The sequence below is a fragment of the Drosophila virilis genome, chromosome 5 (assembly GCF_030788295.1).
Source record: "Drosophila virilis strain 15010-1051.87 chromosome 5, Dvir_AGI_RSII-ME, whole genome shotgun sequence".
Classification (NCBI taxonomy): Eukaryota; Metazoa; Arthropoda; class Insecta; order Diptera; family Drosophilidae; genus Drosophila; species Drosophila virilis.
Window position 1 is genome coordinate 16,443,313 of NC_091547.1, and position 13,115 is coordinate 16,456,427.

At 40.3% G+C, this 13,115-nt stretch overlaps 1 protein-coding gene across 2 annotated transcripts in view; it reads right to left on the reverse strand.

Moving 5' to 3' along the window:
* Positions 1 to 10,604: 10,604 nt before the first annotated feature.
* The window catches only part of hbs (hibris), a 30,092-nt gene continuing 27,581 nt past the window's right edge, over positions 10,605 to 13,115 (reverse strand). Inside the window, exons 10-12 of one of the 2 annotated variants that reach the window (XM_015174332.3) lie at positions 12,299 to 13,101; positions 11,831 to 12,214; positions 10,605 to 11,583 (exon numbers count right to left, since the gene is read on the reverse strand). In XM_015174332.3, coding sequence (XP_015029818.1) covers positions 11,575 to 11,583; positions 11,831 to 12,214; positions 12,299 to 13,101 — 1,196 coding nt within the window. In that variant the 3' untranslated portion in view covers positions 10,605 to 11,574. Of the gene's footprint in view, positions 11,584 to 11,830; positions 12,236 to 12,298; positions 13,102 to 13,115 lie in introns of both variants that reach the window. The other variant, XM_002049649.4, reaches the window with a different exon arrangement.

A 13,115-nucleotide genomic window follows, 5' to 3' on the forward strand; every position in this document is an offset into this window, starting at 1 on the left:
ATCCGTAATAAGCCAGCAATGCGTTGTTTGCGCTTCAATGAGTACAGACATTGCTTGCTCTAAAGAAAATGCTCTCTCAAAACAAAAAAGAAATATTTTCGGGAAATATATTAAAATAATTGTGTGTTATGCTATGCATGAAGAAGCCAATACACATACGCTAATTGAATATGTGTGTGCAAGTCTCTCTTTGTGTGTATGTGCCCGTAGAGAAAACACGATGTGAAATACGAAATACGAAATCATATGCATGTATTTTTATACAAAACATGCCCCAAAGGGACTACAAAGCCAAAGTCAAGTCGAGCCGAAGAAAATGCTGAAGCTACCAGCTTCAGCTGTGGCAGCATCAATAAATGATTGAACACAGCAACGAGTGAAATGAAAACCCCCGCAAAGGTCATGAAAATATCCAGCAACAATAACAAGCCCAAGGAGCTACGCGCAGGCGGGAGGCAGCCGCGCTCTGAAGATGAACAACTGAACTGAGCAGCAAGCGGACCCAGCGGGCATCTTGAGGAATGTGCGGTTTAAAAATAAAACCAAGACATGTTGGGACAGCCAACGGCATTCGAAATGTGCCACATGGGCGCCCTATGCTGAGCCGAGGCAACAACAGCAACAACGATGAGTACGTTGACTACGACCCGAGCTAATTACTGCCTCTGAGGTGTTGGTGTCGAGCTACAGACAACAAACAAACTGTGGCACACACAGACACACACGCACAAGGACACCAAACCGCCGGCCAATCGGCATTATTTATGAGTATAATGTCAACGGTCGGGCCATTTGTTTGAATTCAAATATCAACACATCATCTAAAGGCAGGGCAAGCTCGTCTCGAGTATTTCGTATTTCAAGTAAGCCGCATCGAGTTTCAAGACAAGGTTATCTAACGAAGGCCTCTGCCCAACAGCCGCTGCCACATTAATTTGTCAACATTGAGCAGCGATCAAGTTGCAAGCCTGATCCTGAGTCGGGCTGTCCCGACTGTCCTGTGTGTGTGTGTGGCTTGACCTGAAGTTCAGCCAAAGGCCAAAGCGGAAGTCAGATTGTGTTTTTTGTTTTTATTTTTTCTTTCTTTTATTTGGGTTTTGTGTTCTTCTTGTGTCTCAGGCTTGGATTTGGATTTTGGCGACAATCGGGCGAGGATGTGGCCAGGCCACTTGAAAGGGATATTGTTGAGAGATTTACAGTAACAGTAGTTGCCCTTGACTTTGATGCGACAGCCTCAACGAGGATTTGCCTATTAGGGCGAGATATTGTGTTTCAGCAATTATTGCGGTTGTGCAGAAGTAATTGAATCTGAGCCTACCAAATATGCCCAAAGAGTATGATAGATGAATGATAATCCGCGGCAATTGGAGATGACTTAAAGTATTTGGAAAAATGGAAAATTCATTAGTGCGGATTAGATTGTTTATAATCAAACACACCTAATACGGTTGTGCCTGCCTATATATATTACATTTGGAAGTCTCTGGCGCAGTCTGTTCTAATTCTAATTATATGCATACCAACTTTAGATTCTGCGTGTTACCACCAAAGCGGACCCAACAAGCACTCATCAACGCCTAGCCGCCAAAGTTTTTCACTTTGTAATCCCGACTTTCGCCTCGAGGCCCATTTCCGTTCTCCCCGCAAGCACTTTGTTGTTGTTCTTGTTATTGTTGTTTTTGGCTTTTCTTATACTTTATGTATAGGAAAAGCAGCGCGCGCTTTTCATCATCGTCATAATCTCAACAGCAACATCAACAACTTGAAGTGATTTGTGTTTTTTCATCCGCCTGCGACGGCTAAGGCTTACCTGCTGCTGCAGATTCTATAGCTCCTTGCAGCACCTTTTCCTTCCCACTTCCTCTTCCATTTGTGGCAGCAGTAGGCTCCTGGCGCTCCTGGCTGTCTGCCTTTTTACTTAATCATCTCACAAGTCGCTCAAGCACACAACACCGCTTTAATCTATTTTAATTAAAATTATAATTATTTAATATAGACCAAGAAAAAGGCTCCTTGGCGCTGGTGATGCCAGGTAACAGTGACTTCATAAGGAACGTTTAAGAATGCTTAAAAGAAAAGGAAACACAAAGAAGCAGGCTGGGAATGTTAACAGTGGAGCGTGGGTGAAAAACTTATGCTGGAAAAAATATTATATATGTTCTAGTCAGTAAACCGGACAGCCGACAGGGCTAAGACAAGAGGCTTTAACATACATAAATAAACACCGTTTGTTAATTAAATCCATGCATCTAGTCAGAAATCGGTGTAAATAGAGACCTTGTCAGTCGACTTACAAATTCAAACATCATATATAAGTAAATATGTAAATTTGACACAAAAATAAAAATTAAAAACTTTTTTTTAACCAAGAAAGATTTGAAAAAAGATCAGATAATATGGTAAATGTCATGATAAAACTGTTTCACAGTCACCATTCACAGTTTTCAGTATTTCGGTTGCCTTCCCAGTTTATAGCACTTCCGTCATTTTCAGACCAAAGAAAAAAAAAGGGAGAAGAAATGTTAAACACATGACGTCGACGACGTTTCGCATAAAATTATAAAGTATCTGTAACTAGGCCGGGGAAATGGGAAATTGTTAGCTGGGGTGGGGTGATTACGTTAAGGGTTGCCGACGCTACCTGTGGAAACTTTGATAGCTCTGTGCAACATTTTGCTGGCAAATCTGTGCAGGCTTTTGTCGCAAATTCCCAGTACATCATGTGTAGAATTCATTAAGGTGACTAAATACATTCAAGTGATTCAGCAGGTGGAGTGGTCGAGGGGGGGGGGGGGGGGGGACAGGCAGTTTGGCAGTTTCTCAAGCTGCGTGTAATTTGTAGCAACTGTGGCAGGTAAAGCGATGCCAAAAAGCGTCTCCTCTGTTGCTGCTGCATCACAGATATTAATTTCTTCGTGCTGGCAAAGGCAAAGTAACTTAAGCTTCAACTTGTAGCAGCTCGGCAACGAGATTGAGATACAGCCGCTGCTACACTTGTGCCACGGCTGAGCCGCCTGCTTCCTTAAAGACACCTCACCAAGGCAAAGCACTTGTTATTGTTGCTGTTGCTATTGCTGTTTTTGTTGCTGTTCTGGTTGCTGTTGCTTTTGCTGGTGCTGGTGCTGTTGCTGTTGGTGCCGTGCACATTAATTCGTGGGAATTAATTATTCTCAGGCCTGTGACGATTCCCAAGATACTCGCTCACTCATTCGTTCGTTGATACCCAGCACCGATGCCAGCTCCCTCCACCACATCCCATCCCAGTTGGAAACCCTTATCCCCTCTCCCTTTTGCCATCACCATCTGCAGTCAGTTCGTCAGTTGTGTCTGCGGTAAGGCGAAAATTTTCGTACTTCTTGCCTCACATCTGTATCTGCAGCACTTCGTGCGGCGAGTATGTATGTATCTACATGTTTATATAGGCACTCGCAAAAGTTTATGTACTCGCGTACTTGTAGCGCTGCCGTTTTTCTTTTTCCTCAGCTTTTGATTCACTGCGCGGACGTTGACGTCGGCAGTGACTGCGACTGCGACAGCGACTGCGGCGCTCGGCTAAGCGGCACAATTACAACAGTGGCTGCAAATCGCTTCATCTTTTTTATGGTTGCACTGCAATGGCCATTTTGGGACGGTCTTACGGATGGCCAGGCGCTGTTTGTGCCAAGCCATAACAAATCATTTGGCTTGTTAAAATGGATGAGCAGCGCTTTGTGCTTGCCTCCAGCTCAGCAACATCAAGCTCATTAAATTTGATAAAAGTTCAGAGGTCGTTCGGTTGTAAATTAGCACATTTTAGCACATAGCTCAAACAAATAATTTATTTTATTTTAAAATAACAAAATATCCGCATCACTCTATTTGTGTAAAATACACATATAGACAATCAATTAATAAATAAACCAAATACGCACTGGTATACGCTTAGATTTAAGCATCTCTCTATTTCTATGCCTACATAAATAGTTGCATATGTTTATTTAAGCGTATTTCTAAACAGAGTAAAATGTAAAGAATTACAAATGCATAGGTAAACAAATGTTTAATAATCAAAAGCTGCAGGTTATTATGCGATAATAGCATTCAACTGGCAAAAACCATAAATAATTGCACTAATTTAATACAAATATTGAATTGTTTCACATGGTACACATAACCAAAAGCTTAGCGAAAATAATAAATATCAGTAGCTAAATTGTCATCACGAAAAATTAAGTGCAGTAATGTTATAAAAATAATTAATTTTTAAATGGATATATATAAATGCACTTAGATGCCTAGCAAAATTATTATTCTTTTTCAATTTGGTTGTAGATTGGATTACAAGAAACACAAATAAAAGATAATTGGATTTTTTAATTATTCTATTCTGGGGAAAACAAAAAACAATTTACTAACAAATATTTTAGTTCAATAACAACTCTATTTAAATATTTATATCATTTTGGACAGACTGAAACACATTTATATTTTTAGATAATTTTTTTATATTTTCACAAAAACACATCTAATCTTCCTGTGTAGCGTACTATGCTTGGCGTCTAGGCTGCAAGTTAATCCTCAATCCACGACAAGTTCGAGCCCCACAGCGTCTGCTTCATACGTCTGTTTTCCCGTGCTATTTTAACACAAGGTCTCATGGCTTGCGTTTTTTTCTGCATCTTATGGCACTCCGCAGTGCATTATTTATGTATGCATGAAGTGAACTTGTCTAGAATTTTTGTTAATAATTCTTTGTAGCAGCTTGTAAAAAATATAATTTCGCTTTTTTTTGTGCCGGCTCAGGCTATTAAGCTGATGATTTTAATGAGTGAATAATGTGTTCAGCACCCCCCCTTGGACTTGAATGAAAAGCCAGCTACAGTTTTTCTGCTTTAATTTTTTAATAACTTTAAAAAACCAACTCGCCACTTGAAATGGGGACCACATGCAACAACAGAGTCCCAACGCCAACTCCGACCCCAGCTCAGGCTTTGACTGCGACTCCAACTCCTATTAAAGGTCATACATACAGACACAGACACACACACACACGCCAACGTACTCCAGAGGCATCCCAATGTGTTGTGTTGCGTTGTCTCGTTTGTTTGTTTGTTTTGCTTGGTTGTCGACATGAGTCTGAGGCAGCCCCCCAGGTCCCAAAACGAGTGGCGCATTAAATTTGTCATTAGGTTTTGCGGCGCATCTAGAAAATTACATAACTGCCGCAAACACGCATCAACTTTTTAAATATTTAAACGTTCTAATTGCCCAAAGACAATTTTTCTGGCCGTTGGCCACTTGAGGCCACATGAATACGCTGAGAAAATATTCTTTGCTGCCATAGATTATTATGCTACTTACGATTGTGTCACAGATTATGTACACTGACTGACAAATGTCGGGGTCCCAAAAGCAGCTTTTGTACTGCTGCCTTTTTTGGGGGTGTCAGCCGTAATGAGTCCAACTTGACTTTTCATTTCTTGGGGCTGACAGAACACATTTCAAGTACTCACTGGCTACCACATTTTTAAATATCTTTCTCTCTATCTCTTTATTCACCTTTCTCTCTCTCGCCCGCTGGCTCTGTCTCTTTCGCACGCCTTAGCCTGGTACTAGTGCATTTTTCCTCTAAGCTGTGACATTTTTTATGGCCTGAGCTGATGTTTTGACCTACTAATTTAATGATGCTAAATGGTGTGGCAGTTGATTGCCGAGGCATGCGGGCATTGCAGGCGCCACACCCACCCTCGCACTCTGCAACTGCTTGGGATGCGGTGGAGGGAGGTGTGAGAAAAGCTCGAGTTGTGCGTCAAGTGCCGCAAATGAAAGAAAATTATATTTATTGCTTAGGCTCTAGACCTACGAACTACCCAAGTAATGCAGTTCAAGAACTCAACATTTTGCTTGTTATTTCTGAGAATCTTTAAGTATTCCTATTTAGATTTAGATCATAGTTTTCGTTTGTCTATAAATGATTCTCTTAAAAGAAACTCTGCTAATCGGCTTTTCATTTTGTTTCTAATACAAATCTCAAAGCATAGCCGCCTTGCCATTTCCAGTTTCATCTTCATCAAAATCCTCTTAGATCTCATGCTGTCTCTAAGTTGGAGCGCATTTTAGTGTTCTTCGAGGTAAGCAGATTCATCTCCGGTTGGATTTCACACCGTGTCTGGCAGTTCCCCAGGTGCCTAGTGCACATTGGTTGGCAGCGGCTGTGGCCGCGTCCAAAAGGAAGTAATCCATTCTGCGGGCAGTTTTCAATATCACTTTCAGCGACAACTTCCTGCGCGTCGCATCATCAAAAACTGTTGGCACTTTGCATACAAATGTGGCCCGGGACCGTGGCAAAACTTATCGCAACATTTTAATAACTGCCGGCAACAGTAGCCAGCTCCATTTGTTGCCTCTTCCTCAGAGCAGGCTTTGCATCGGGCTGAGCCTGAGCCATGGCAGCTTTCATTAATTACCAAGAAAAGCGAGTTTTTTATGCCGCTGCACTTTTCCTGCCAGTCAGCCAAGTCAACTTCGCTCAAATCTAAGTAGTCTATATATAAGTATTTTTCCGCAACTGGCCAGCACGTCAACAGGTTGGCTTTGGCCCTAACTGGGCAGGTCTTCTGGCTCCAGCTGGTGCTATGGATGCGGTGGATGCGGTGGATGCGGCTGGTTCTTATCTAGCGTCAACATCACGCAACATGCGCGTAATTTTATGAATGAAGTGCTCGCTGCCGGCCAGGATTCGACTCGTATTCGTACTCGGAACTGGTCAGGCAGGCTCTTAATTGCACTCGCACCTATTTTTTACAGCATCAGCAGCAGCAGCAACAGCAGAGTAGGAGCCAGGCAGGCAGACGGGCAGCAGTAACAACAGGCAGCAGGCAACAGTTTGTCAGCCAGGTTAACAAATTGCGTTAAAGCGTTGCAGCTATCGTGAACCGGTTTTCTGCACATCTGTGCCTTGTTCTGGCGCACTTGTTGCATCAACAATAACAACAACAGACAGCCATCACATGAACCTGGCCAAGATGCAACACTGAACGATGCCTTTTCACTTGCTGACTGCGACGCGCTTATTAAATATGATTATGCGTTCGATTGCAGTCAGCTTGTAGTTTGGGCCTCGCCATCAGAGACTAGGCACAAGCACAGGAAGTGAAGCCGCGCCAGGCGTCGTCACATTGGCAGTCATGCTTAGAACATGCCTAGAACCAAGCGAATGTACAGCCCACCAATTCCCTGCCCCCAGCCGCCTGCCACAATTCATGGCCTTGGCTGGCAACGGCTGCCGCCAACTGCTGCCCACTTTTAATGAAGTTTTCCGTTTCGTGCCGCCGTTGGCTTTACTAGCTGCCTCTTGGCTCTCGTCGTATGTAGCTTCTATAATACACTACAATGAGAGCACGGATTTGGTAAGGCAAGCGCGTAGCTGCAGAAATTTATACACAAGTAAATTTTTAATTAATAGCTGCTTAAATCCAATGGATAATAGAGAGCTTAAATATTTGCTTTAATTATCATTGCTAATGGTATCAAATTAAATTAATAAAAAATATATTGAAATGGCCAACAGGAAACGCTAGAATTCGAAATAAAATACAGCATCATAATTTTAATCATTTTAATATTACATCATATTACATCACAATTGCTTTCATGCATACATTTTTTTAGATAAAAGCAAATCAATAGACTTGCTGAGTCGGAAAGTGTAAGAGTATCGACTTTCTGGCGTATCCTTTTTTTTACGTCTTGCTCTTGTTTTGCAATTGTAAAGTCGAGTAAAATAAAAATCCATTGCCCGTTCAAATGCTTTAATTAAAATTTAATGAATTCACTGTATTTAATTATGCATTGTTTCTGTTTTGATACTGTTCTTGTTTTTGTCGTTGTTGCTGTTGCTGTTGCTGTTGCTGTTACTGTTGACACTCGTTCTACGCACTTAAAGCATGCTGAAAATTAATTTTAATTGTTTTGTTGCTGTTTGCTTCTGAGTGCAGCAAGTGGCAATCTAAACGAGATTATAGGTTCCCATAATAGGCTACTAGGCTAGGGCGCTGCAATAGCAGGCAGCAGGCAACATGGTAATTAAAATAACATTTATTTTATTTTATTTGTAATGGAAACATATTCTATTATGCCCATATCAAATTTCTGTGCAATTGCAATTGCAGCCTTTTGAAATTGCAACTTTAATTAACTGACATTTTACGGACTCGACGCATAAACAAATACTCGATTTAATAAACAAAGAAATCAAATGAAAGAAAACAAATCGAATCGGTTTTTTGTGTAATACGAACTTTTAGCAACAAAATGGATAGCGTAAACAAATTACAAACAAAATAACAAGTAGCCAATTGAAAAGTAAAATACATTTTGTTACTATTATTCATTAATATTTAAATCAGAATCTAGGACGCGTTGACCTGCTTCCTCAAAATGGGACAATAGCACTTCTTGTGCAAATTGTGCGATATAAACAATTTGCTCTGCATTAATCTATATATATATGTATACATAAACAAAGAATTAAAATATGCAAATTGAAAAATAAAAAAATTTTAATATTTAATTTGCATTTTTTATAATAAAAAAATATTGAATTTTAGTAACAGTTGCGTTTTTAGGTCCAAACTACCACAACGTTTTTTTCAAAAATGTTACATATACACGCTTTATTATTTTATGCCGTCTTTTAGTAGGGGGGAAACTGACTTTTATAAACACACATTACTAAAGCAACATATAAAGTAGAGAGAGAGACAGAGAGAGCAAATGCAAAAGAAAACATTATAATGGGAATATGAGCAGGTATAATGTTTATTAGATGGCCTACACTAACTATTATAACTAGATACTTTTTCGTAACATGGAAGTTTTATTGGAATTCGTGAAAAAATACGTTTTTTAATTTGCTGCGCAGCAGGGAAATTGGAAAATAATAAAATAACTTTTGCCTGCATTTGTTATGAGAAAACAAACTATCACATATAAATCGAACAGTTAACTAAAAAAACTCATACCTTTTTAAGGTTAACCATTACAAAAAAAATTTAACTTCGTGCTGCGCGGCGATCACCAGTCTATCAACCGGTTTGTCAATCAGTCAGAAAATACAGTCTTATATATATATATATATATATATATATATATATATATATATATATATATATATCTCAAAGATCTGTTTGCGGGTGAAATTTCCGAAATCGCTGAAACGCGTTTTTATTTAGTTCTCATGTAGAGCTTTGATAAGATTAAATGAAATTGGACAAAACTTACAACTTCACCAAAAATCTTTAAATCGCACTTTCGCATTGATTTAAAACATGTCTCAAATGATTTTTCATAGACCCTTGGATATAAATTTGAGCGCGAAACGTCACTTAAGCGGATTCGTATTTACACCACTTCAACCAAGGAGGAATAGATTTCCCAAAAAATACAAAACACCCATTAGATAAGTTTTGAGGCTGATGGGATGGTAAGCCCAAAAGTTTCGCGCTTTTTTACAACATGCGGTAGGACTTTCCCGAAACCCCGAGATAACTAGTCACTTTATCACATAAGGTAACTAACTTTCTAGCTCTTACGGCTTGGGCAGTGCATAGATCACCAATCAGTCAATCAGTCGGTCAGTCAGTAAGGACAAAAAGTTTTATATATAGAGACAGATTTCCATATAAATACATGCTCTTAGCGTAGACAACATCGTATGCAAATGACTTAATTCTGGCGGCAGTGAAAGCTGGCCCAGACTAATTCTATGATCCGCTAATGCAGCCGCCATAAATTAAGAAATAAATATTATTAAATGTGTCATTAATTAAGCGAAACAGCGACGCTATTAATTAATAAAATTTCTAAGCAAAAAGCCGACGCCGTTAAGTCTGGCCCCAAAAACAATTAGGCAGCATTTAAGGTGTAAGCCGGCACGCCTACCTAATGGAGCTCACAGCAAAAATGGTGGCACAAGAATGATGAACAAAGCCAAGCGCTGATTGATGGCAATAGACAAATTTGAGCTCTGCGGCCGAATCATGTTGTATAATGAAACAGGTGGCTAGGCGGCCATTAGTGGGCGTTAAATATTAAGCGGGCATCCACAGAAATCCCATAAATAGGTTGGGAGGAAGAATATTTAGATTTTTAATTTTTAAAAATTTGTAAGTTATTTAATCAAATACTTTTCTTTGAAGTTACAAAAATTTGTTGTGGGTGTTTTTTTTTTGTAATTTTTTTTTTCAATTTGAATATTTTGTTTTTTCTTTGATGTGAAATATTTTAAATATTAATTTCATTAATTACATATATAATTTATTTTAATTTGATTTTATATAGTACAGATGCTTATCTTGTTTAAATGCAAAGATCTGAAATCTAAGTTTATTTAACATTTTATTTAATTTCCGCGTTTGTATTTCCCTTTTCTGTTTTTTATTTAACATAATTTTTGGCGCTTGCGCGTTTACGCATATTTTATCATGTATATATTTTATTGTCATGCATGATAAAAAATCGTTAGATTTGTGTAAATATGGTATATCATATATATGTTTGTGTTTGTATATGTGTATGTACTTATACTATTTTTAATTGGCTCTTAAATCTAACGAAAGTCGCGCTTAAAAATATTTTTATAATTGAAATACACTTAAGGATTTTCTTCTGTTTTATTGTGATTTCAAATCGTTTGTTTTTCTTTTTTTTTAGCTTTTTTTTTGTTTTGAATATCGTTGCGCCTGTTGGGCTTATACGAAGGTATATTGAGATATTGGTATGTCTAGAGCTTAAACTTGAACAACTGCTAATGAGAATGAGTCACGACTCAACAGACTCGTTAATATTTACGCTAAATGCTAAAAATCGTAATTGCTACTACTTAATATCGAGAAAAATGCCTACAAATTAATATTTGAGTGTTGTTTTGTATCCACTAATGCTGCTGCTTCTTCTTCTTCTTCTATTTCTTCTCTTGTCGTTGTTGTTGTTGTATTTGTTGTTGTTTGTCGGTTGATGGTTGATGATGAGAGGGGGCAAGCATTTGTAGAGTGGGTTGCGCACCTGCCCCAAAGGCTAATCCATTGCCATTGGCATCGGCATCGGCATCGCCATCAGCATCGGCATCGGCATCGGCATCGCTTCGATTGATTGATGTGGATCCAAGTTTTGATGTGCGTGCTGGGTATCATGATGCGGTTGGCCGAGTCGTGTCGTGTCGAGTCGGTTGGAGTGGAGTGGAGAGCCTTGGATACAGGTACTTATCACAGCCTTCGAGCGCCGCATGCAAATGTCTTTTCTCAAAATACATTCAACATGTTTCCTCCATTTGCGCTCCATAATAATCAACGTCATTTAGTAATAATTATAAACAGAAAACAAAAAACTTGCAACAGCAACAACCAAACCCTAGCAAAAAGCATCAACAAAAACTCCTATTGACTGAAATCGACTCGATCTCAATTTCATTATATATCCGTTGTTGGTGTTGTTTCTAATTTTGGTGTTGGCTTTGTTTTGTGATGTGTTATGTCAATCAGTCCAGCTGGGTTTGGCTGGTATTTGTTGTCTTTCGTCTTTGACGTGCTGCATGGTTTAGTAGGTCTGTCGAATCAATTAATGAGAAGAAGGGAGAAAAGCGAAAAAGATTGGGTATTTAATATAATAATCCAATATAAAACACCTAAAATCCACCAATGAGTGTCAACAATTTTAATTATTTTTAACGAGAGAGTTATTATATCTAGCTCTATTAAATGAAAATTTATTCTCAGATAAGAAATAATAGAAAAGAAATAGTCCCATTTCTGTAACTAACTATTAGCTATTTTAAATGAAATCTTAGACTTACCACTGGTGGATAGGACATGTATTTGTCGCTCATATTGAAATAGGAGCCATCGGCTGGCGGCGCCGGTGATGGCGAAGATATGTAGCTGCCCTTGATGACCAACGAGGAGGCAGGCGATGGAGATGGTATATACAGGCCATTGGAGATCAACATGTGATCATCCTTGGCGCGCATGGGCATGCCCTCAATCAGGCCCGTTGCACTGTTGCGTTGACTGTGCCGCTTGGGATTGGGCAGGGTGCGCGTGAAATCTGGATTGCACAGCGGATAGGGTGGCGTGCACATAGAGCTCTCCTGGTATTTGGGTGGATATGCTGTGGACTGTATGATGTCCACGTTCTCGACGAGATATGTGGAAGCGGCCGCCTTCTTTTGCACGTCCGCCTGCAATGCAGTGATGGGCAGCTGGTTAGGATAAGTCCAATCAGTCTGCAGTTCAATATTTGCTATTAGCTGTAGCCTATTTACCTTATAGACAGACTGATTGTCATCCTTGGAGTAGGCATCATCATTGCTGGGCTCCGTTTCGCCTTGTGTCTTATTCTGCCTCCGTATAACAAACCAGGCTACAAGTGCAGCATTCAACACCAACAGCACCATGGCCGCGGAAGTAATGCCAATGATCATGACATTGGGCAGCTCATCCTTTTCGGTATACTCCGCAGAATGCGGCTGAGAGCCCTTGCTTAGAGTGAGCTTAATGTCCGGCAGAAATTTGCTGCCGCCTGCCTCATTGTGCGCCATCACAGAGTAGAAGTAAGTGCCGCCGGGCTTTAGACCCTCCAGAGTGATGTTTTGTTGGCCTACCTTGGCGTCCATATACTTGTATTTATCCTCACCCTGCTGCTTGAAGCGCACGCGATAATACACCTGCATGCCGCCGTCAAAGCCAGGTGTCCACATCAGCTCAACGCTCGTATCGCTGACATTGCCCACCCGCAGCTGCAGAGGAGTATCCGGTCGCGTGGGCTTACTAAACTCCAGAGTTGTACTGGCCTGACCCATTGAATTACGCACGACACATTCGTACTGTCCATAGTCATCCGCCGAGGTACTCTCCACGAGCAAAGCGGATTCAAAGTGCAGCGGATCCACCTGGCGCTCGACGGTCGTGAATTTGTTGCGTCGCTGCATCTTGAGATCCTTTCCATGGCGACGCCAAATGAAACTGGGCTGTGGCGAGGCCAAAGCACGACAGATGAGCTGTGCCCGAACGCCCAAGCGAGCTGCAAAGCGGGTGTAGGCGGGCGAGTGATCAATCTCGGGGGATGCTGCAATCAATAAA